The 24,755-nt window shown below is 39.6% G+C and overlaps 1 protein-coding gene and 1 long non-coding RNA gene across 7 annotated transcripts in view; one reads left to right on the forward strand and one right to left on the reverse strand.

Moving 5' to 3' along the window:
• Window positions 1–17,602, reverse strand: part of LOC140687770 (uncharacterized) — a 29,224-nt gene extending 11,622 nt beyond the window's left edge. For both annotated transcript variants that reach the window (XR_012062291.1, XR_012062292.1), the window contains exon 1: window positions 17,373–17,602. This is a non-coding gene — a long non-coding RNA (uncharacterized lncRNA). The remainder of the gene's footprint in view (window positions 1–17,372) is intronic.
• On the forward strand, window positions 48–22,832 carry ZSCAN12 (zinc finger and SCAN domain containing 12). 5 transcript variants are annotated; one of them, XM_072945470.1, is made up of 5 exons: window positions 48–401; window positions 8,419–8,907; window positions 11,081–11,225; window positions 12,644–13,796; window positions 18,494–22,832. In XM_072945470.1, exons 1-5 carry the CDS (start codon window positions 48–50, stop codon window positions 18,615–18,617), a joined length of 2,265 nt encoding a protein of 754 aa, XP_072801571.1. In that variant the 3' UTR covers window positions 18,618–22,832. The 5 variants fall into 5 exon arrangements, with proteins under 5 accessions (XP_072801571.1, XP_072801570.1, XP_072801572.1 ...); XM_072945469.1 differs by lacking the exon at window positions 18,494–22,832 and having other exon boundaries at window positions 12,644–14,502; XM_072945471.1 differs by lacking the exon at window positions 18,494–22,832 and having other exon boundaries at window positions 11,120–11,225; window positions 12,644–14,502.
• Window positions 22,833–24,755: the final 1,923 nt, after the last annotated feature.

Below are 24,755 nucleotides of genomic sequence, written 5' to 3' on the forward strand. Positions count from 1 at the left end.
TTCCATCCTCATCGAGCACCAGAGGACGCACACGGGCGAGAAGCCCTATGAGTGTGAGGAGTGCGGGCGGGCCTTCAGCCAACGGTCAGGCCTGTTCCAGCACCAGAGGCTCCACACCGGGGAGAAGCGCTACCAGTGCAATGTTTGCGGCAAAGCCTTTAGCCAGAACGCCGGGCTTTTCCATCACCTCAGGATCCACACGGGGGAGAAACCTTACCAGTGCAATCAGTGCAGTAAGAGCTTTAGTCGACGTTCTGTCCTCATTAAACATCAGAGAATTCACACTGGAGAGAGACCTTATGAATGTGAAGAATGTGGCAAGAACTTCGTTTACCATTGCAACCTCATTCAGCATCGGAAGGTCCACCCTGTGGCTCAGTCCAGCTAGCTCCTGGGAACAGGTAGGGCACAATTTCTTGCCGTCGGACCACTAGGCAAGGGAACAAGGGGCTTGGCTTTTTCGTTGTCCCTGAGAGAACAATACTGGTTTAATCCTCTAGTATCGGAAGCGCCAAGGAAAGCCTTTGAAAATGTCCTTATTTTTATGCAGAGAGAAGCATATCTTAAATACATCTGTGAAATTCTCTTTGGCCTGTGGCATCCATACTTTGCGATATTGAATATTGTTGTGTGGACTGCATCAACATAGCCTCACACACATCTGTCCAAAAAGTTCTCTGGGTGTGCAGAAGGAAAACTCCTTCATCCTAGTTTTAAAAAGCTTTTTTTTTTAAAGCCTTTAAAATTATATGCAGCCTGAATACAAGATGTCAAAGGTTATTTCCTGAGTATTTAAAAATTACTTTAAAAATAATTGCAGTAAAATCTATAATGTAAACTATTGGATTAGTTTCCATTCATCTAAGATATGATAATTTGCTTTTTAACCTACAAAAGGGGGCGGATGGATCTTCCCATAAATATACAAAAGACTTCTCCCTATAGAGGTTTAGTAACTCAGCCTTCAGTTAGTAACCAAGGAATTGAAGCAGCCATATATTATTATTAGCTCAGTGGCTAGTCATAACAAATATTGCTCATAATTTTAAATTTTTCAGAGACTAAAGACACTTAGCTGACATCTCACTTAAGATCTTTGTTATGAAAATATAAGCCTCCTTGTATTTTTCCTGACTTAGGAGCATTTTTGGGTCTTGCTTTTTTTCTTTATTTAAGCTTTTGTTATGGAAAATCCCAAATACATATAAAAGTAGACAAAAAAGTATGATCAGTCTTCCATGTTGGTAGCTTTTTATAACCTCCACACTTCTCGGCACTACCTATTGATTATTACCAAGGTTGTACATTAAAAAATTTCTTTCCTTTAACACTGATTGTTACCAAACTTTATACTAAGGCCAGGAGACAAAGAAGTGGGAGAAACCCTTGGTGGTAACAATCAGGATTGGAATACCAAATACACAGCGGGTAACTTAAGACTAACAGAAATACTATAAGGGACCTTACACAGGTACAGAATGACATGCTCTTATTTGACAGATACAGAAACAGAAGCTCTGGGAAGTAACTGCATGAGATCATACAGCTGGTTAATGGAGCTGGAACTAGAACCCTGTCTCCTAATTCCTAGTGCATTGCTCACTCTACCAAGTCACTGGAAACATTCTGTCACCATATAGAACTTACATTATTGAGGCATTTAGGGTCTGCTTTCTAGCTCAACAAACCTTCCTATCTGTATGTTTCAATAAATGCACCTCTTCTCTATTTAATTTACAGTGGCCTTCCAGAAAAGATTCCTCCCACTTATCTCTCATTTGAGGCTTGTTATTTATTTTTGTACTGAGTGACTATTTTTAACTTTAAAATTTAATTTTCTTAGAAGGACTTTTTAAAAAAGATAATTCATTCTTTGGTTGGTTCCAATATCAAAACAACATTAAAAAAAGTCCCTATCTTTCCCCTTATAGGTAGTCATTTACTAGTTTCTTATGTATCTTTTAGTGTTTCTTTGTGTAAATACAAGAAAATATAAATATCTAACCTTATTCCCGTGATTGCACAGAATGATGGCATACTATTTATACTCATCTACCCCTTGTTTTCATGAAATGATACAATCTAGAGATTTCTGTATTATAACAGAGTGCTTCCTCATGCTATTTACAAATTGATAATATTTCATTTGTTGGTGCTCCATAGTTTAACATACTCCTATAGATGAAAAACAACTACTTTAAAATGCTATATATTGTTTCATTCTTCTCAGTTTAGGCCAAGTCAAACTCTTTCTATTTAAAAGCTAACAACTTCCACATGAGCTAGGAAACAGGGTTTGGGCGACTAGAATTGCACACAGTCCTTCATGGAGAAATGGAGAAGTGATGGGTGGTGTTTTTCAGTTTCATATATTTTGCTCTGTTGTATATTCTTGGACCTAACATTTCAAACTGTTGTGTCACTACTTGTGACTTTATCAACAATCTTGGAAGGAAAAAAAAATCTTACATTTCTTCAAGGGCATGTTTTATTGTGTCTTGAGGTTAAATTATTTCCAAGAGAAATACATAGGGATTTTAGGATGAAGTTAAGGAAAATATAGTAGACATAAATTTGAAATAAAATCAACTTCTCAAATATATACTGCATATAGTGACATAATACATACACTATTATATCTGAGTTCATAAGTATTTTAAATGCTTCTCCTATATGCTGAAGCAGCATGTTTGGCTAATTCCATTATATCAGCTCTTAAAAGATTTACAATATGAACAGATCAGGATTTTAAAGGATGTATTTCTAATGGCTGAGTTGCAGTTGAAGGTTGGATGTTTGGTTTGTTCTGTGCCTTTTGTGTGTGTGTGTGTGTTTTTTAACAGCTTAAAAATTCTTAATTTTCTCAACAACTGGTGAAACAGCAAGAAACAAAACAATGTTATGTATGCTGTAGAGACAGATGTACTTCTTAGAATGCCGTGATGGATAACATGATTAAATGACTGACAGTTCACTAAACTAACTTTCCTTGTTTTCTGATACTTACTGTGCTAATTCTCTTATGCTAATTCTTGTATTTAAGATGCACATTTCTCATTATGTGAGGAATAATATCTGACTTAACCTGTAGTCAATGTCATGCAGACCTTGGCTGCTTCTGTGATTATTCAAGTCTTCCTGGCCAGAGTTCTCAGTTGTCTCCCTTCCACATTTCTAAATTTCTCTCTGTTCTCTCTTCTCTTTTTCCATCCTGGCTCCTTTTATTCCCAATCTGTGACATCTCTAGCATTGACCTCCTTTCAGGTGTTCCCTAGACCAGTATCCATCCCTCCCTATCCGCTTGAAAAGTCCAATCTAAAAGAGCAGAGTAGTCAGTTTTATGGTTGAGGAGGTGTAAGAAATATTGATTCAAATCCAATTAAATAGCCTTATTGGTTCTTGAAGGATAGTCCAGCACCCCTGTGAGCACTTTTGAGACAGTGGACACTACATCAAGAAATGGCTAAGTATCTTGCAACTAAAACCTGCCTAGAGCTGTAGATAGAGCCCTGAAGTTTCTCTTTCACTGTAATTTTGAGCTGAAGGTATTTTGTATTTTGAAATGACTCCTGTTTTCTATAGCTGATAATACTTTTCCTTTAAAAAACATAACTATAATTGATAGTGGAAGATTGTTTCATATTTTTCCAGTAAGACAAAAATGATCTCTGAAGAAATAAAAGTATATCTAAAGTCAAAATGATAAAATATGAAGTATTTTCTAAGGAAGAATTTTGAAATATAAAATACCAATATACATGTGTCGTTGGTTCAATGTTGAGTTAGTAATTGAGAGAAAAGTAGATTCTCTGCAGAGGGAGATGGAGGATAGAGGAAAGTGTTTTTGGCAGAGGCAGCAGGATGAGGCAAGACCCCCATTTAAGATATGCTCAAGAGCCAGGAGTTTTCCAGTTTGGCAAGAGAAAAGTGAAACCCAAGTGGTTAAGTGCTTGTGGTTATCCTTCTGTTTTTTTTTTAATCACGTTAAAAATTTAAAAAAACAAAACTATGAACAAAAATCATTGAGAATTGTATGTAGTTTCACAGACACGTAGACTTGGAGCCCTGAGACATATTTTAGGTATCTGCAAAAAAAAAAAAAAGGGGGGGGGGTGGAAAGAGAAAAAAGAAGAAGAAAATATGAGAACTTAAAAAGGAATTTGACAAAGGGCAAAATTAGATACTAAAACACTGGCTAACAATGGTGACCAAAGAGAAGGAAAAATAAAAAGATAGATGCAGCGACAGCATTACGAAGAAATGTGCTTCGTCTTCATAATACTAGAAAATTTCCATCTCTCAGTTGTTCCAAGTGTCTTAGGTATGGAGTATCTTAAGCAATGAAGATAGTCTCACTGCCTTCGCTCCTTACTCATTTTAGTACTTTCCATTAGAGGAGAACAGGGAGAACAGCACATCTATTACTGTGTGAATTACTCTATGATGTTTTTAGTTCTCTTTGGACCCACATCCAGATTTCCATGCCAGCTACCTTAGCTTTATGAGGAAGACCCTGTTTCTCAATGTATACCTGTGTTAGAATCACCTGGGCTGTTTGAAGTGCAGTTGCCTGGGCCCCACCCCAGAGCAACTAAATCAGTTTGAGGGCAAAGCCTGGGAATCTGCATTTAACTAGCATATCAGTGGTCCTCAGACATAAGGTAACTTATTGCTCAGTCTGGAACAATTTTGAGAATGAAAGCAAGTGCCACTAATAATTACACCCAGACAACAGACACAAATTAGGATGTATGGTCTTCCTACTCATGACTGAGGAGAAAGAAGAATCAGAAAGAATACAATGTCTCTCATGAGAGCTAAGGCAAAATATATATGGAGAGTACTGGTGATTTAGGTGTAGCCACCTATACCAAGGCAGCCACCACCCACCCACCTACCTGGATTGAAGTAATCCCCATTAATGGATCTGCTGGATTTGGTTTTAAAAGTTGGGACAATATGTCTTAAAAAAAAAATAAAACAAAAGGACCCCCCCCAAAAAAACCCCACTGTTAATAGCTAGTTACCTAAGATAAACCTATTGAGATGAACCTCCTTCCTCGGGTGGGTGTTAATTATTGCTTCTGACTCTGGGAACTGAGTGAAGGTAACTGACAGTATCGTAAGAGGAACCCTGAGAGCTGGAAACTTAAGAGGACCAGATCCTAAGGGAACCTAGGGCTACAAAACATCTGGTGAGAGTTGGGTGGAGAGATATAAGCCCAGGCTGAGTGGCTGCTGGACACCAGAGGTTACGAGCCCTCGATTCACCTGCCTGAGTTAGGAAGAAGCCTCTGAGCATATGAAGGAGGACCAGGTGGGCTAGACCAACCACTGAGATGACAAGTCCTCCAAGTTTCCTAGAGAAGCGGCTGAGGAGCTGGCAGAGACGTGTTCGAGCATTGTGACATACTTCCGGTTCCCGGTGTGCGCTGTGGCCCAAATTTCTATGCTTCCCGGCTCTGAGCGGGTGTAGGTGGGAACCTGGACCCTTCTCCCTACGTGGGATTCTCTGTACCTCTGCGGACGTCTCGGGACCCGAAGCTGGTGTTGTTGCCCCCTTTTCTCTGACTGGGCTTGAGTTTCTCTCCCTTAGCATACACAGATCCCTCAGGAATCGATTCCCTTTTCCCTGTTGGCGATTCCGGAAGTTTCGGAGATACAGAGAATTGAACAAAAACGCTGTACAGAGCAGGGTGGGCCCGGACCACCTGCTTCTCAGGTGGAGACATAGATTTACCAGCGGGAGCTGCCTCTGGGGACCATGAGCTGACAAATCCTTAGGGCTAAAAGATGGTTTCTTATAGATTTTCTCAATTTACCTGAGCAGTTTTTCAGTTTTCATTAAAGTACCTTCCAGTAATGGTCATGATACTACATATTTGTACCATAGAGGCTTTTAAAAAGTACTTTAACATAACATGAACTTCACAGTTCTGCAAAACAGAGGAAAGTGCTACGTGAATTTCTATAGCTAAGAAAACATTCAGAACTTAGCACATTTTTCAAGCCAAACACGTGTTGGGTGCCAAATATGCACCAGGCTCTATGTCAAAGAAATGGGAATGAACCAGGTAGAAGAGGCACTCCCTACCTTATGGTGTCCAGAGGAGGACAGAGAAACAGTTACAATATAGTGTAATAAATGCCTTGAGGAAAATAAACTTAGTACATAAAAAGGCCTTGGAGGTGGAGAGTTAGTGATAGCCTCTCTGAGAAAGCAACAATAGAACTGTCTCTGTGAACTAAGTTGGACAGCAAAAAAGAATTGAACTAGGGGATAGATAGCGCCTGACAGATCACAAAATACTTTCAGAAAACTGCAAGTAGGCGAAGGTGGATGTGGCGGAGCTGGAGCAAAGACGAAAAGTAGATGGTATCTGGAATAATTGCTTTAGAAATTTTATGATTACATGTCAGTGGAAAACACTGTACTAATCATTTAAGTTAAAGGTTTTTTACACTATTTAATAAGGACAGTAACAAGAAATTCTTTGAAGTTAGCTCTCAATGTTTTAAAACAACCTGCTTCAAGGAAGTTGTGTTATTCTTTTTTTTTGGCTTTTATTCTTCTTAGCAGGTTTTCTTTTAGGTGTGCCTTTTGGTTCATCTGAAGCTTTGGAAATGTCACCATTCTTCATGGCTATTCATATTTTCCCATATGAACTTTATAATCAAATTGTCTAATTCTAGAACAGTATGTGTTGATACTTTTATTATGAAAGATTAATTTCTTGAAGTCTTCTTAGCCAAGACTCAGTCGTTTTAGCATAGTTATTTGTCTTAAGTGTACACTTGGCCTTTCAGGTTTTCCCCATACAGGTTTTGTGTATTTCTTCCTAAGCTTATTCCCAATTATTCTCTTTTGTTTGTTTGTTTTTGTTTTTGCTATTGTAAATTCGATATTCTGTTCCGTTATCTCTTGTAACTGTTTATCACTGGTTATTTGCGTATAACCATTGATTTTAGTGTGCTAATTTGACAGCTTACTACTTTGCTAAATGACCTTTTAGTTTTCCCGTTGAATTCTGTGGGTTTTCAGGTATATAACATTATCAGCACATAAAAGAGAACCGTAGAAGGTGAAAAGGCAGGCAGAAACCACCAGACCCTTGAGAAGTCTGTGTAGAAAATGTCCCTTCTTGAGTCGGGAAGGACCTGGGGAGAACATCCATTTGAAGCACCTTGAGCATCCAAGGGGCAGAGACCGAAATAAAAGAGTGAAAAGGCATGGGATTTCCCTAGCTCAGATCGGCTCGGCAAGCCTCGACCAGCCATCAGGTGGGCGGAAGTGGGGATACTAGCCGGCTGAAGAGGAGCAGAAGGAGAAAGCGATTCCTGAGACTCCTCAGTGCTCCTCTCGCGTGGGCGCGGGGGGCAACTACGGAATCGCGAGGCCCTCCCGCCCACTTCCTGGAGCTGCGGCGGAAGTGCCCCCAGCTAGCGGTTCCCCGCACTTCGCGGCCGCTTCCGGCCTTTGTGGGTCGCTCTTGCTGGGTTCCGGTTCCGAGGCGGTTCGAGGCATTATCCCTGGCCGGGGGACGGGAACCTGTGTTGGCCTCTGGGGCGGCGGGTGAGCAAGCCTGTGCTCCAGACGCGGCGGGCGGGGACTACGGCGTCCTCGTGGCCTGGGCCCCTGGAGCCCGGCCCGGGCTGCAGCGGGACGGCCTCCGGTCCTCCCTTGCCCAGGTGGGTCCGCGAGAAGCTCCCTAACCCAGAGGTAACTCCCACCCCTCGGAGAGTGGGTCGGAGCCCGGGGATGAGGGAGAGACCCGGCTGTGCGCCCCACACCTCCCGGGCTTGCCTCGCTCCGTGTACCCTTCTTGGGGTCTGCGCCTTCTGACATTTCTGGTGCTTCCTGGGTCACGGACGCAGACGTGCATCCCAAGGCCTCGTTCCTCGGCCTGCCTTACTTTAAACTTAGAATCACAGAACGTGAGGATAGAAGAGGGCCTTAAAGACCAACGTCTCCAGCCTTTTTGTTGGTAAATGAAGAATGAGAAGCGGAGAGATTAAGTCCCTGAGGTAATAAATTCATATGACTTTGCTGCTTTCATGACTTCATGATTTCCACCAGACATCCGGGCATTTAAAAAGCAACTAGTCAAGGATGTCTCAACTTTTTATTATTTGTTTGCTCTGAATGTTGGTTTATTCCATGTAATATTCTAGGACTAACTGGAAACGTTTCCTACCAAGTCGTACTCTTCCTTCTCTAAGTCCTGAACAACTTACCACCTATTACTTAATCTTTTCTCTTTAAACGAGTCTATTCTAAAGTCTTTTTAATCAAAGTATTTCTCTGAGTATAGTAAATTAACCTGGAGGCGGCTTTCAAAGCACAGATTTAAATTCTTAGATTTTTGCGATTTTTGTTTATGGTGTAGTTTGTGTTAATAATGATGGCTTCTTCCTCAGGTCCACCCAGGAAGAAACTTTGCACAGGAGATCTTGCTTGAAGCGTTGATAAGCTTTTGCACAGCTATGATGGCATCTACTTGGGCTACCCAGGCCCACAAGGACCAGGATGAACTTTTGGAAGTAAAGGAGGAGGTGGAGGTGGGGGAGGAGCACAAGTATACCGCCAGACATGATCGGAACCTGCAAAAGCACAGCACCCATAGCAGCAGGGAGATCTTCCGGCAGTACTTCAGGCAGTTCTGCTACCAGGAAACATCTGGACCCCGGGAGGCTTTGAGCCGACTCCGGGAACTTTGCCATCAGTGGCTGAGACCAGAGACCCACACCAAAGAGCAGATTCTGGAGCTGCTGGTGCTGGAGCAATTCCTGACCATCCTGCCTGAGGAGCTCCAAGCCTGGGTCCAGGAACAGCATCCAGAGAGTGGGGAAGAGGTGGTGACTGTGCTGGAGGATTTAGAGAGAGAGTTGGATGAGCCAGGATATCAGGTGAGGACAAAGATTGATTTTTGTTTGAGAAAAGATGAATTATGGATTTCTAGGCCAGAGGGAAATCCAACATTATTTCACAAAATGTATTCTTGACACTTCCATGTGTCAGAAAGGGGCCTGAGTGTCACAGAACATTGGTTAATGTAGTCCTAACTTACTTATATCTTTTCTATGGGAAGATCATGTTTTTCTGTATTAAGCTACAAAATTCTGTTTGATGAAATGCTGACTGGAAACATTAGAAACAGAAGACTTCTAGGACAGAGAGACTGTGTTAGAGAGATGATGGTAATGGGGTGGGCAGCAGCCTCTTGAAAGGGGCATCACTTCTGTTGCACAATACAAATAATTAAGAAATAAGATTTTGCAGATACATTCACTGCCTTCTCTCCATTAAAGGATTAAAAGATGGAGAAATCAAAGTCACCATCTCAGAGGAATGAGATATAGGAGTGGAAAGTTAGGAGGAGGGGCAGGACGGGGGCATGTTTCTTTGAGCAGTTGATAGCCCAGTTAGGTTGGAAAGGTGAGTGGTGAGTAGAAGAGTTGAGAACAGAGAGTCTAAGACCTTGAATGTCTACCTCTGGAGTTTAGATTCTGTTCTGTAGGGCAGAAGTTCCTAACCCGTTCTCTCTGAGTCTAAATGAGTTTTACTAACCCCAAATATAAAAGAACCAAAATATGTAGGACCTTTCTGTTTTGTTTTGTTTCAACATTGATAAAAGACAGTGATTCTCAACCAGTGACAGTTTTGTGCCCCAGAGGGCATTTTGCAATATCATGGCACATTTTTGGTTGTCCTAATGGCAAGAGGTACTACTGGCATCTAGTAGTTAAAGGTCAGGAATGCTGCTAGATAACTTACAGCGCAAAGAAGGTCTTGTACAACAAAAATTGTCTGACCAGCATGTTGATAGAACCAAGGCTAGGAAAGCTTGATATAAAGAGTATAAGACAGTGAAGTAATAATACAGGAAATATAATCTAGCATTGGGGTACAAAGACTGAAGAGGGAGGGAACATATGGCAAAAGATCTAAGTCTGAAATAGTGTCATGAAAGTGTGACTACCAAGGACGAGGTATGTCTTAGGTGAGAATTAATTGGAAATGATGACAGAGGTAGAAAGAAGGAAGAAAGAATGGAGGACTCTACTGAGCAGTCTGTTCTTGGCTAAGCACTAGGGATTTAAAGCTTGAAAGACTTGCATAATGGAGACCCTCCTAATGGAGTTCAGGATCATACGGGGAAGGTGGATTGGGAAAAGTCCATTCCTAAAGCAGATATTTATTGACTACCTGTTGTTTACTAGGCACTGGAAATGCAGCAGTGAACAAAGTACAGAGGGTTGCTGCTTTTATGTTGATAGATTTTAGCCTACTGAGGGGAGACAGAAAACAAAAAATCAACAACAGAGGAAAGCAGAAAGGGACAGGATTGAAGACAAAAGTAGCAATACGAGCCTTGAAAAAGAAAAGACATCTTTCTCTAAGGCAGAAAGGGCGGGGAAGAGTATGAGATTGGAGATAGATAAAATGAAGGGGAGATGATTTTTTTGAGATGGCTGTAATCTTCGATAAATAGAAAATAAGATCATCTTCCCAGGAAGAAGTGGGATGGGGAGCTCAGAAGAGCAGAATCCAGTAGGAACAGGTTTTGGGGTGAACTTGGAAGAGATTTTTCTCCTTTTCCTTCTCCTTTTCTTTCTCCTTTCTCCTCCTACCCTCTTTCTCCTTTGTTCCCTTCTGCCTTCATAATTTCTCCATTATTTCCTGTTACTGATCCTCTTTCCATTCCTTCTTCCTCCTTTTGGTTTTCTTTCTCCCTGAGTTCTTTTCCCCTCCTTTCTGCTTCTTTTTACCTTCTTGTCTTTCTCTTTTCTTTTTTCTTTCTTTCTTTTCTCCATTATTCTGAACACAAAGAAGTGGCGCAACCAACACACTTTAGCTGTTAAGAATAGGGGAAATGACTTCCACCTGGGGAAGGGACGGTTTCCCAGAGGAGGTGACATTTCTCCTGGCCTTGAAGAATGAGTAGGATTATGGCAGGTGGATATCTGGAAAGAAGTTTATTTCTGGTTTCAGAGAGCTGGGTGCCACTGCTGTGAATAGCATCCTCTTTTGTTTAATGTCAGCAGAGCAAGTATGTCAGCTGTATCTCATTTACCCCAGGTCTCAGCCCATACTGAGGAACAGGAAATGTTCTTGCAGGAGATGGCACCGCTCGGAACAGGACAAGAACTCAGAATGTCCCTGCCATCCAAGAAAGCCCAGCTAAAGTGTGAATCTCCAGAACTTGAAGCCCAGCAGGAGAAAGGTAAAGAAGAAAGACCTTGGGAGGAAGGGGAAGGCAGGGCTAACACGGGACATCAGGGCTCTTGTGTACTTCGTGCTGCTTCTGATCAGTAAAGTCAGCAAAGTCTCTCTAGGAATCTGATGGCTCGTGCAGACTCCAGCAGTCTGGTTTGTCCTGCTTCAACTTTTTTTCTCTTTGTATTAATATTTTTCTCAATCCTGGCTGTATTTTACTTGAGATCACTTAATTTAGTCTTTCTGTTAGTTATTTTCCTTTATACTGACCTCCCTGCTATTTTTAGCCTTTATCCTTCCAGACAACACCAGTATCTCCTGCCTCCTTCAGTATATAAACCTTTGCTCCATGATGTCTGCATCTGATTCTCTGATGATTCAGGGAAAAGATATATATATATGTGTGTGTATGTACTTTTATACAGAGGAGTAATAAAGCAAATGTGGCAGAATGTTTAAAGTTGGTGAAGGGGTGAAAGACTCAGTACCTTTCTTATTTCTACTTTCTCTATTTTTTTCTTTTGATTTGTCTAAATAGGTGAAAATTCACATGGTTCAAAAACAATAATTTAAATTTATTTAGTGGAAAGTTTTCATTCCACTCAATTTCCCTAGCCATTTGGTCTCCTTACCCTTATTCTGAAATATGTTGTCACTGTTGTTAGTTTCTTGTGTGTCCCTCTAGAGATTTTTTTTATGCACATATTTACATTTTTCATGTTCAAATATATTTTCCTCTCTTTATCACTAAGATTGTAGAACCTTGCATTTTTTTAAATTTCTTAACAGCTGCTTAATATTAAGACATATGGATATACCACAGTTAACTTATCCATTCCCTTGCTGATGACATTTAAATTGGCCCCAGGCTTTCACTATAACAAATGGTGCCGTGGGAAATAACCATATGTGTGAGTATATCTGTAGCATAAATTCCTCTGTGTGGAATTACTAGGTCAGAGGTAATATATGTTTGTAATTCTGATATAGTCAAATTGCCCTCTATAAAGCTTGGATCAGTTTACACTCCCACTGGCAGTATGTGATACCCATTTTGTGAACAGAGTGTTATATTTATGCTGATGGCAAATCTGATAGGTGAAATTATACTCAATATTGTTTAAATTTGCCTTTCCTTTATTGTGAGGCAGATCATCCTTTCTTGTGTTAAGAGCTATTGCAGTTCTTTTCCTGGAAACCATCCATTTTTTCTTTGCCCAGTTTTCTATTGGGTGATTGGTCTTTTCCATGACAATTTTTGGAGTGCTTTGTATATTAGTCTATTCTGTATTCTAAAGCCATTTTATAGTCACACAGGAACTCTAGGTTCTTATGTAATTTTTCATTTGAATAATTTTATGTTGCCTAATGAAGTTGCTATTTGGTCTCACAAGAAACTAGTTAACATTTATGATCCATTTTTAGTTTCAGGTATTGAGACTGGAAATGAGTACAGGAATTTAACTCTAAAGCAAGAAGTTTCTGAAGAAATGAAACCATGTGGGAATATATCTGGCAAATTTGAAAATGAAATGCCTCAGTCTGCTAGGTATGAAAAAATTTATGAACCTGAAGGAAAACCAGAAGAGCCTTCTGGATACTCCAGGAAAGATATACAACCTACATGTGATGAAAATGGAGTAAGTCTGACTGAGAACTCAGACCTTACTGAACACCAGAGAACCTGTCCAGGAGAAAAACCTTATGAATGTGATGACTGTGGAAAAGCTTTTAGTCAGTACGCATGCCTCACGGAACATCAGAGGATCCATACTGGGGACAGGCCCTACAAGTGTGAAGAATGTGGAAAAACTTTCCGTGGGAGAACTGTGCTTATTCGACACAAAATAATACACACTGGAGAGAAACCATATAAATGTAACGAGTGTGGCAAAGCCTTTGGCCGGTGGTCAGCTCTTAATCAACATCAGAGACTTCACACAGGAGAGAAACACTACCACTGTAATGACTGTGGCAAAGCCTTTAGCCAGAAAGCAGGCCTCTTTCACCACCTCAAGATCCACACAAGAGACAAACCTTATCATTGTACTCAGTGTAATAAAAGTTTTAGTCGGCGTTCAATTCTTACCCAGCATCAAGGCGTTCATACTGGGGCAAAGCCCTATGAGTGCAATGAGTGCGGAAAAGCCTTTGTTTATAACTCCTCCCTTGTTTCGCATCAGGAGATCCACCACAAAGAAAAATGCTATCAGTGTCAGGAATGTGGGAAAACCTTCAGTCAGAGCGGCCTCATTCAGCATCAGAGAATCCACACTGGGGAGAAATCCTACAAATGTGACGTCTGTGGGAAAGCCTTTATTGAGAGGACAAGTCTTACAGAACATCAGCGAATTCACACTGGAGAGAGACCCTGTAAATGTGATAAGTGTGGGAAGGCTTTCACCCAAAGATCAGTCCTCACAGAGCATCAGAGGATCCACACCGGAGAGAGGCCCTACAAGTGCGATGAGTGCGGGAATGCCTTCCGAGGAATCACCAGCCTCATTCAGCATCAGAGAATCCACACTGGGGAGAAATCCTACCAATGTGATGAATGTGGCAAAGCCTTCAGACAGAGGTCAGATCTTAGTAAACACCAGAGAATCCATAATAGAGGTGGTCCCGATAAATGTAAAGAGTGTGGGGAGTCGTTTAGGCAGAACTTAGCTCTCACTCAACACCAGACCATCCACAAAGGAGAAGAATCTGTTTCTGTGTCATGACTACAGGGAAGCTATCTCACAGAGTGCAGGCTAGAGAGAAACACCAGCTTTGAAATGATTTAGGACGAAACATTAGTCACTGTTTCTATAAGGAACACTCACATATTTTACAAAGAATCCACTATGTGTGGCCCGTTTTATTAGGTGCTGTGGAGAACAAGAAACATAACACCAGATTCTTTTTCTCGAGTTTACAGCCTGGTGTGGGATATATGAGATCCACTTGTTTAGTTAAATAAATAAGTACAGGGCAGTAGAACTGATGCTCGAAGTAGTGCCGAATTAAGCTGGCACTTGGGAAACAGTAAGTGCTGTAAATTGTGATGTGTGTGCGTATGTAGTTAGGGGAGGGGTGCTAGTGCTCTGCCCTGTTTTACTCTTAACTTCCCTTTTTTCCTATAGTTCCCACTGTGTTCTGAATTTCCTAATAATTTATCTTGAGAACTGGTTTACAATTGTTTAGTTTGTATACCTTCTTGAATACATAAAAGAGCCAAAGATTAGTGATTCTTCTCAGAAAAAAACAAATCAACCAACAGCTGGTTGACATCACCCCTTGTATTACTGAGTAAACAGTTCTGTTTTTTATGGGAACCTATGATGATGATTGTAGTGGATAATAGGCAAGCCACAAAGAAGTACACAAAGCTGCTGGTCTGTTTATCTTTTTACCCACAAAAATCAACTTGATCTCTACTGAGATGTCCTTTTATTTCTTCCCTCTCTACTTTTGGACAGCAAATGCCACAATTTCTAGGACTACCTTCCCACCCCAGAGAACTTCAGTCCCCTCACCTCCCCTCACCTCTAGCTGGTCAGTGGGTTTGAAGTGGTGAGACAGTGATGAAAGAGGAAGGGGAGAAAAAAGAAGGGTAATCACCACTCTTTAACTACTCCTAACTACTTCTGCCGAGCCCTGTCTTCACCCCATTCTCTCCCCACTCCTGTAATGTACTCTACCCCCATTTCCCTAGTGCCCTGTGTGTTGCCCCTCTGTCCATAATCCCTATATAGGACAGAAGAATGTCATCACTGGCTTGGAACTAGAAGAGTCCCTAGTCCTAGACAAAGACATATTTTTCTAAGTTGTGAATACATTTTCCCATAAATATGATAATGGTATTAGTATCAATAATTAAATAATCATTAAAACTAATAATAAAGGACTAATAATTTAGGCATGTTATATGTCAAATTGGCTTTTAGGATTAGAATTTACATAGACTGTGGGAAACATTCTGAGTTCACAACATAGAAAAGCAAATGAACAATTGAGAAACAACTCATTCACAAGTTGAGGACTGTTTATTGGGGCTTTTTCGTAAGACCATCATTGGCACACACAAAGCATTGAGGCAGCTGGGATTGGAAACCAATTTTTTTAATTTATTATTTTTTAATGGAGGTACTGGGGATTGAACCCAGGACCCTGTGCATGCTAAGCACATGCTCTGTTGCTGAGCTATACCCACCTCTCCTGGAAACCTGATTTTTTACATCCCAAAACAAATAAGGATCCCAGAATTGATCCTCATACCTCTGTAGCTATATGAGGCCTACTCCCTACCTACACTTACCCTGTCTTGACTTTCTCTCTCTCGTGCAAACTCTTTTCTTTGAAGAGTTAGTGACAGGAACCTTTATGAGCATCTTTACCAAACTGATGCTGTCCATACTTGTCATCTAATCTGAGTTCACAAACATGTTTTCCAGACTGAAATTACTCTTCATAGTAATGTCAGAGCCTCTCTTTAATCTGACTGCTCAGTGGAAAGCAATCCTTACTTTAAACGTGCTGTCTACTCAGTGCTGTTACTTGCAGTCTCTCCAGTTTATCTTGTGCTTGACATGTTCTCTCAGTGCACACATGTTCCTCCATGTGCCTCTAACTCTATTAAGTAATATAAAAGAACCATAAGCAAAGACCCAGAACAACAGAATATGCCTATTATATAGAAGAATACAGTTCATAATTTATTTAAAAATAAATGTGAGGGTTTTGTTTCAGTTGTTTCATGTGCTTAAATACAATTGTAGTACCAAAAAAAAAAAAAAAAAAGGTGGAGTGGCATAGGATTCCCAGGTAGCCATCAAAGGGAATCAGACTAGTTGTCCAAGATAAGGAGAAGATACAAAGTTTCTAATTGGAACTAAATTGGCAACACAGAAGTTGAAGGGCCTGAGGGGCAAGTGGATGACATGACATGTTAGATATGGAATTGCAGAAAGCAGTGAACAGAATGCCTTGTGCTGAAGTTGAGAGTACATCTTTATGTATAAAAGGTAGATATCCTATCGACAATGACAGGATCTAGGAAATCAAGGTCCCCTGAAGCAGCTCACCTATGTGGATTTTGAAATCAACAACAGGAGGCAGGATGGAAAGAAAATATAAAAGTGAAGCAAGTCCACAGTAGAGGTAATGGCAACCAATAGTAGTAACACAACAGCCAGAGAGAGCAACTGTTGTAAACTCAAATGAATCGTGAAGCAGCAGCTTAGAATTCTAGTGACATTAAGGATGAGAATAAGATCAACTAGCTTCTCTTTTCTAATTCAAGGTAAACAAGATATTGAGTGTTTCAGGCAAAAAGCACCTGCAGTGGTTGGGGGAGAATCAGATTTCTAAAGGAATGGTAAGTGAAGTGAGCTTAAACATGGGCTTCGATGAAAAAGTAACCTGACAATCACAAAAGGGTTCCAGAGAGTGTAACAGAAGGGGACTCTGAAGGGAAGGAAGATGGTCTCCTCAAAAAAAAAAAAAATTATGAAGGGGTTGCTGGGATTTGAGGTATGAGATAAAACCCATGAGGAAAGAGAAGAATTGAGCAGGGCTCTGGGATTGAGAAGTCTCATCTGCATGGTGAAGATGGAGGTGGAGAGCACTCAGATACAAGCACATAGAAAAGCCCTGCACTCTGTACTCAGAACAGAAGTAGCTTCCTTCATTAATATCCAGTGATTATTGATTATACGGTGTTATAAAGTCATTATTGTTGTTATAAAGTCATTGTTGTTGGCCATCTTTAGGAATAGAGAAAAGGATTATTAACGGTATCTCACCATTTCATCCCTGATAAGGCAGGCAATTTAGGAACTCTGCAACTTGCTGTAGTTGAACCCTAGCTGAGTGACTTTGGGCAAGAGATTTAACCTTGTGCTTCAGTTTCCTCATCATGTAAAATATTGATAATAATACCTACCTCGTTGGGCGGTTAAATGGATAAATAGGTTTTATATTAAGTGCTTAGAAAAGTGCTTTATAACCGTTTGCTATTGTTTTATTACCGTGGGTTCTCAAATGCACTGGCTCTAGATGCTTCAGCCTCAGGTCAGAAGTTACCTGTAACCTTGCTGCAGGTTTCCCGGGACCGCTGCCTGGCTGCCGCTGGGATTAAAGCGCCCGGTCAGCTCTACCTTTAGTTTCTTACCTTGGGAACTGATGAACAGAGGCCGGCAGGGGACAAACATCGCCTAAACTGGCAAGGAAAGCTTTTCGCATCTTTTGTCTCCATCCCTGTTAGTTATCAGAGATAACTAGCAGCCCCGAGTTTTCGCTTTTTGTCTTACGAGCGGCTTTCCTGAAGTTGTGCAGCGGAAAGGGGGACACCGGGCGTTGCCTGCGGCGCCCCAGCCCGGGAGCGTGGGCCCCGCCGTTACCGGACGCGGCGGCCCGACCCTGCGCTGCTGAGCGCGGGGCGAGGATGCGGCCCGGCAACCACAGAGAGGAGGAAACCTCCAGGTTCCTAGAGAAGCCCGAAGGGTGAGGCCGCTGGTGACGGCTGCAGGCCCAGAACTGCCAGCTCTTTCAGCCTTTGTGTCGTGCGGTTGGAGGCGATAGTGGTCGCGGAGTCGTGGACTCCGCCTTCGGCTTCTGCTCAGTGTCTAATCCAGCCCTTTAGGGACTCCGGTGAGGTTCGGCCTGTTGATTGAGCTGCCGAGGAGAATTAAAGATGGCTTCTAAGTCTTGGGTTGTGTTAGGATACTAGGGCTGTTGAGAAAAAGGAGTCTGGAATCCCAGTTCAGTAAAAGGAAAGTTGGGTTCGTTTGAGATGATGATCTGACTCATGACTCTCCCTAGAATATATAGGCCAACCCTTGAATTTAAGGAAAGATACAGAATCTACTTACTGGCGGTTGTGTGGCTTTTAGCAAATTACTTAATCCCTCTTTGCCTCAGTATCATTCAGCTGTCGGTGGAATTACATACTTAGATGAGTAAACTCACGGTCAATTTTCAATGAATACTGGCCGTTATTTTTTGATCTCTTATGTACTTGTCTCTACTGTTGGGGATTCTCAGAAGAAAACCAAAGGGAAAAGGGTCCTAGTCTTTCTCTCAAGTATTATTAACATAGAGATTTAGGAAGTGAGAGATTTTACAGATAGTGCTAGCTAATAATTTGCAGTCACTCCCAGTCTGTCTTCTAATTTTTTTATCTTTCTGGCAGAGTTCCTTTTTTCTTTCAGTGCATTGTCAGGTAAGTGAATTCCTGGGTAAGAGCTAAATAAAATTTAGAGTTTCTATTAACAGTGTTGTTTTATGCCTCAGGAAGAAGACTAGCTACAAGGAAATACTTCTGAAGAATCAGTGTGAACCCCAGGCTGGAGTGAATCTTCTCCTGAGCTCACTTATTCCAGAATGGCAGTCCTCGTGCAGGAAAGATCTCTTATAGTGACTGACCGTAGAGGAAGAGGGCTGTGCCTGGGACCAAGAATAAGGCTGGCCAAAAACTTTTTTTCTTCAAACTTTTATTACTACCAGGAGACCTTACAGGGCTGTTAGAAAACTCGGGAAGCTCTGCTCACAGTTGCTGAAACCAAAAATACAGGCCAAGGAGCAAGTGCTGAACTTGGCCTGGGGAGCTGCACACCTAGAGAGGATAACATCATCCAGAATGTGGAGAAGAGGCATCAGTGATGCTGGAGAAGTTGAAGAGACAGCTTGAGGCACAAGCCATCAGGTGGGAAGGGGTGGGAGAATCATTTATGGCTTGACTAGTGAAAGGCTTCAGGACTGGCACAGAAAGAAGCAAAACTGAACTTTAGGATCCACCAGATGTCTCTGGAGTCGTAAACCAGTGTCTCCCTCATGAGCTTTAATTCTCCCTGGTATTCACATGCACCTCTGGAACCTTGTTGTTTGGGTGCTTTTACTGAGGGATTAGCTTCAAATTCAGTTTTCCAAGACCAGCTTCATCTCGTTCCTTTTAGGGCCCAGGCTAAAGGATAGAAAAAGATACGCTCATGGTAAGACAGTACCCTGGAATCAAAGGTGTCAGGCTAAGACTGTATCTTAGTTTAACTCTCAGCATTATTGCCTTATGAAGTGGAAAGCAGGTAAGAAAGGATGTCTGTAGAGAAAGAAGACATCCTTGAAAGGAAGCTTTTAGAACTCTTGTTAGTAGTGTCCTCTCCCTTGAAACCTTGCCTCTACCGGTCTCCTCATTATCTGTCCAATTTTTTGGTAGAAATTCTAAGCCATATTTGTGGGGGTGTTTGTGTTTTGTTTTGTTTTTGTTTTGACTTAGTTAACTCCTTTAGCTTTAAAATGTTTCTCTCTTCTTATTTTTTAATCCTGCATGTTATCTGGAAAAGTTATTTTCCCCACTGTAATTTTTCCAGTTTACTGATTTCCCCAAGTCACAATAGGATGCATTTTGAAACTGATCTAGCTTTTGCCTCAGATTAACTTTTTATCATGTGCCATTGTTTGTTGATCCACTTAACCAACATTTATGGAGCATTTTGTTTGTCTATAGTAGTGGCCTAGATATATGTCAATTGGCATAAATAGTACTTTTAACTACCCTTTAGCAAATTAAACTTTCTCTTGGTTTCATGATATTCCCTGTTTTTCATCTCTGGATTCAAACTGATTGCCTCTTAACTTTTTTTTATTATATCTTCCCTATTCTTTGTCACATTTTGTAAGAAAATTCTCCATGCTCTTACAGTCTCTTTCTGTCCAGCTGTCTTCTCACTCAAACTGGAACCTCATATGCCTTCTTGGGTACTTTTCAAAATTGAGATGGCAGTTTAGGGACACTGAAAAGGCATACACTTTAGGTAAAACTGGGTTTTATTTTTATCACTGTTTCTCATCATAAGTCTCATTATCTCAGCAGAAGAGATAACTGACATTTGAATTGTCTGCTAATTTTTTTTAGATGATGTTATTGAGAATGAACATAAGGACTTGTCTCAAACACAAAAAATTCTGAAGGTGCTAAATCATGTTGGGGGGTGGGGTAGAATCTGTAGAAATGCAACATCAATGCAGTAAGTTAGTAAAAGCTTTAGTTACTGATGAGTCATTACTCAGCATTAGGGAGTACACACCAAAGAGAATGTCTTTGACAGCAACAAGTTTAGAAAGACTTTTGTCTACAGTGGGTCCCTCCTTTCCTACCTGGAAACCCATCACAAGGGAAAATGCTATCTACATAAGGAATGTGGGAAAGCTTTCAGCCATAGTGGCCTTATTTGACATCAGAAAATGCACATGAGCAGGAGACTGCATAAATGTGATGACTGTAAGGAGGCCTTCATGCAGCATGGATACCTTATAGAACCTCATGTGAAGGAAGTAGGGAGGAAGGTGTTCTAGAAGTCAGGACTGACTGGACTAGAGAATCTACACAGGAGATAGAGCTTATAAACATGATGAATGTGGAAATGTTTTCCATGGAATCACCAGCATTATTGAGCATTGGAGAATTCACACTAAAGAAAAACCCTGATCCTGTGATGGGTATGGAAAAGTCTTCAGACACAGGTTAGACCTTAGTAAACATCAGCGAGTCCGTATTAGAGAGGCTCTTATCAATGAGAAGATTGTGGGAATTTGTATGGACAGACATCAAGCCTCAACAACAGAGTCTCCACGATTTTGGAAAATTAATATAATTAATGTAAATAGGCAGGATGTATGTGGAATGGTTATTTTAAACTGCCCATTTTAGCTAATAAAAACAATGTATGTCTCAAGTCAAGAAAAGGAAAAGTCAGAAGTTGTTTTTGCTTCCCAAAGGAGTCTATAAATGTAAGCAACCAAGACTTTTGGAATTAAGATATTTACCTGCATCCCTGGACTGTGATACTGTCTCCAAGATGATTATCTGTATATTAGGGCATGTTATTTTCCTGTGCCCACTCTAGTCTCATATCTTAAATTCATTCAGCCAGTGTAGACAATAGTGTCTACTGTTTGTTGTAAATATATATATGTATCAATAGGCTTCTTTGAGACCCCAGGACATACAAATGACATTTTTAAAGTTTCAGTAAACATAATGAAATATATCATTGAATTGTTGGACATTTTCCAAAATTTGGCACTGGTTCTGTGTTCTCCAACACACAAATACACAGAGTGTGTATTTCCCAGCTTTTGTTTATTTTTTTTTAAATAGAAAAAAAATATTTTACATATAGTTTATTGACAGAAAGCAATAGAGGTATTTTCCCTTATAGATAACACATAATATTATGAAGGCTAATACTTTTAAGTAATTTGCCTATTACTCTTTACAGCTCTAAAACCTATAGGCTAAAGAATCTTTAGAAGCTTTTCAGCAGTTTGGCAGTGTAGCTCAATCTCTATGAGAATGAGGCTTATGGGTTTTATAAATATAGGAACTGTAGATTTAAAAACTTTGCAATTATTATTTTACAATTCTGATTAGATTTCTGCTGTATACCCCCAAATTTTCTGAATAGGTCTAACAATCACTATTTTAAAAGGTGGATTGCATTCTATAAAAGACTTTTTAAACATCTATAAAAACCATGTTATCTTTTTCCTTATTGTTATCTTAAATTACATGAAAGGATTTCCTAATATTGAACCAACCTTGAATTTCTGGAATAAATTCCACTTGGTCATGGTGTTTTCTTAATGTATTAATAGGTTCTACTTGCTAATTTTTTATTTAGTATATTTTTATTGAATATTTATGTGAAAATGGTCTATAATTTTCTTCTTTTCTATTTTTTTTTCAGATTTAAGTTTTGCTTTTACTTGCATCTTAAAAAGTACTAAGTTTTTGTTCATTTTTATTGCTCTAGAACAATTGATAAAGCATTGAAATTAACTGGTTCTTGAAAGTTGAATTCTAATGTAAACCATCTGGGCATTTTTCTGTGGGATAGTTCCTTGGTAATTTTTCTATTTCTACAAAAATGGTCTATTTGGTTTTCTGTTTCTAATGGGGGTCAATTTTGATAATCTGTTATTTGCTTAGAAAACTATCTATTTCATCTAGATTTTCAAATTATTTGCCTAAAATTTGCAATATAATCTGTTATGATTTTTAAAGCAGTTTTATTGAGGGAACTTGATATACAGTAAACCACACGAGTGTACAAATGAACATGATAGGTTTTTTAAAATTTATATTTTGTTAAGGTATCACTGGCTTATAACATATTTCATGTGTACACCATTATATTTCTACTACTGTATACCCTACAGCATGCTCACCACCAAAAATTTCATTTCCATCCATCACCATACAGTTGATCCCCTTTACCCATTTCATGTTCCCCTCCATTCCTTTCCCTCTGGTAACCACTACTCTGTTCTCTGTATCTATATGCTTGTTTTTGTTTGGTTTGATTTGACTTGTTCATTATTTTGTGTTTTAGGAGTTTTTTTGTTTTTTATATTTCACATATGAGTGAAATCATACAGTATTTGTCTTTCTCCATCTGATGTATTTCACCTAGCATATCACAAATGGCAACATTTCGTATTTTTTGAATGGCTGAATGGTATTCTGTCATATATATACCACATCTTCCTTATCTGTTCATCTGTTGATGGGCACTTAGATTGTTTTCATGTCTTGGCTATTGTAAACAAATGCTACAATAAACATAGGGGTGCATATGTCTTTTCAAATTAGTGTCTTCATATTCTTTGGATAAATAACCAGAATTGGGATAGCTGGATCATATGGTAGTTCTATTGTTAATATTTTAAGGAATTTCCATACAGTTCATAGTGGCTACATCAATTTATATTCCCACCAACAGTGCACAAGGGCTCCTTTTTCTCCACATCTTTGCCAAAATTTCTTTCTTTCATTTTCAGTTTTATTAGGTAGAATTGTTACAATTTGCAAGTATACAATATATGTAAATACATAGACACAATATATTGTACATATTTTTTAAATTGACATACATGTACCGTTCATTGTTTCTAAGAATGTTTAGAGCTTTAGCTTTTTAAACTTACATAGTTATCACAGGAATAAAGCCAACCACAAAATAAGAATTAATTCAAAAAGATACATACATCCTGCTATTAACAGCAACATTATTTATAATTGCCAAGATATGGAAGCATCCTAAGTGCACATCAAGAGATGAATGGATAAAGGAGATGCAGCATATATATATATATATATATATATAACGGAATGCAACTCACCAATAAGAGAGAAGGATATTTTACCATGTGTGGCCCTTCATTCACTTTTTTCACTTCAAAAACCATAATTTTATATGTGGCAAAAACATTTCCACTGCATCAAAAACAACAAAATACGTAGAAATAAACTTATCCAAGAAGGCTACCTATACTCTGAAAACTGTAAAACACTGATGAAGGAAATTGAAGATAATACAAAGAAATGGAAAGATATCTTGTGCTCTTGGATTGGGAGAATCAACATTGTCAAAATGGCCATATTACCCAAAGCAATCTACAGATCCAATGCAACCCCTGTCAAAATACTCATGACATTTTTCAGACAACTAGAATAAACAATTCCAAAGTTTATATGGAACTATGAAAGACCCCGAACTGCCAAAGCAATCTTTTGCAGGTCTTTCTTTTTTTCTTTTTTCTTCTTTTTGTTCTCTTTTCTTATGATTTGATGACTAGAGAAATTCCTTTAACATTTGTTGTAAAGCTGGTTTCATGGTGCTGAATTCTTCTAGCTTTTGTTTATCTCTGAAGCTTTTGATTTCTCCATCAAATCTGAATGAGAGCCTTGCTGGATTGAGTATTCTTGGTTGTAAGTTTCCCCCTTTCATCACTTTAAATATATCGTGCCACTCCCTTCTGGCCTGTAGAGTTTCTGCTGAAAAATCAGCTGATAACCTTACGGGTGTTCCCTTGTATGTTACTTGTTGCTTTTCTCTTGCTAATTTTAATATTTTCTCCTTAACCTTAATTTTTGTCAATTTAATTACAAATTGCTGGGAGATATGGGGCCTGATTATATCATGAGCTGCCCCTCTTACCATCCTGCTGTGGGTCCCTCTTTATGTTTCCAGTTGAAGATCTTTTTTGCTAGGTTCCAGTTTTTTTTTTTTCAATAGTTGTTCAGCAGTCAGTTGTGGTTTTGTTGTAGTCATGAGGAGAGGTGAGTTCATGTTCCTACCGCTCCGCCATCTTGACCAGAAATCTCCGTATTTTTGGTTACCAGTGGAGAAGGTGGGTGGGGAGGGATAAGTTGGGAGTTTGGGATTTGTACATACTAACTACTGTATATAAAATAGATAAATAAGGTCCTACTGTATAGCACGGGGAACTACATTCAATATTTTGTAATAGCCTATAATGAAAAAGAATATGGAAAGGGATATATATATATATATATGTACAACTGAATCACTATGCTGTATACCAGAAACAGAGTATTGTAAGTTGGCTATATTTCAATAATTTTTTTTAAAAAAAGGATGGATAATGGAGATATATACCATGGAGACACCATGTCTGTGTATAGAAGAACTTAATGTTGTAAGGAAACATTAATTAATTAATTAATAATTAGATATTAACTAAATTAATATCT

Source organism: Vicugna pacos, chromosome 20 (genome assembly GCF_048564905.1).
Source record: "Vicugna pacos chromosome 20, VicPac4, whole genome shotgun sequence".
Taxonomy (NCBI): Eukaryota; Metazoa; Chordata; class Mammalia; order Artiodactyla; family Camelidae; genus Vicugna; species Vicugna pacos.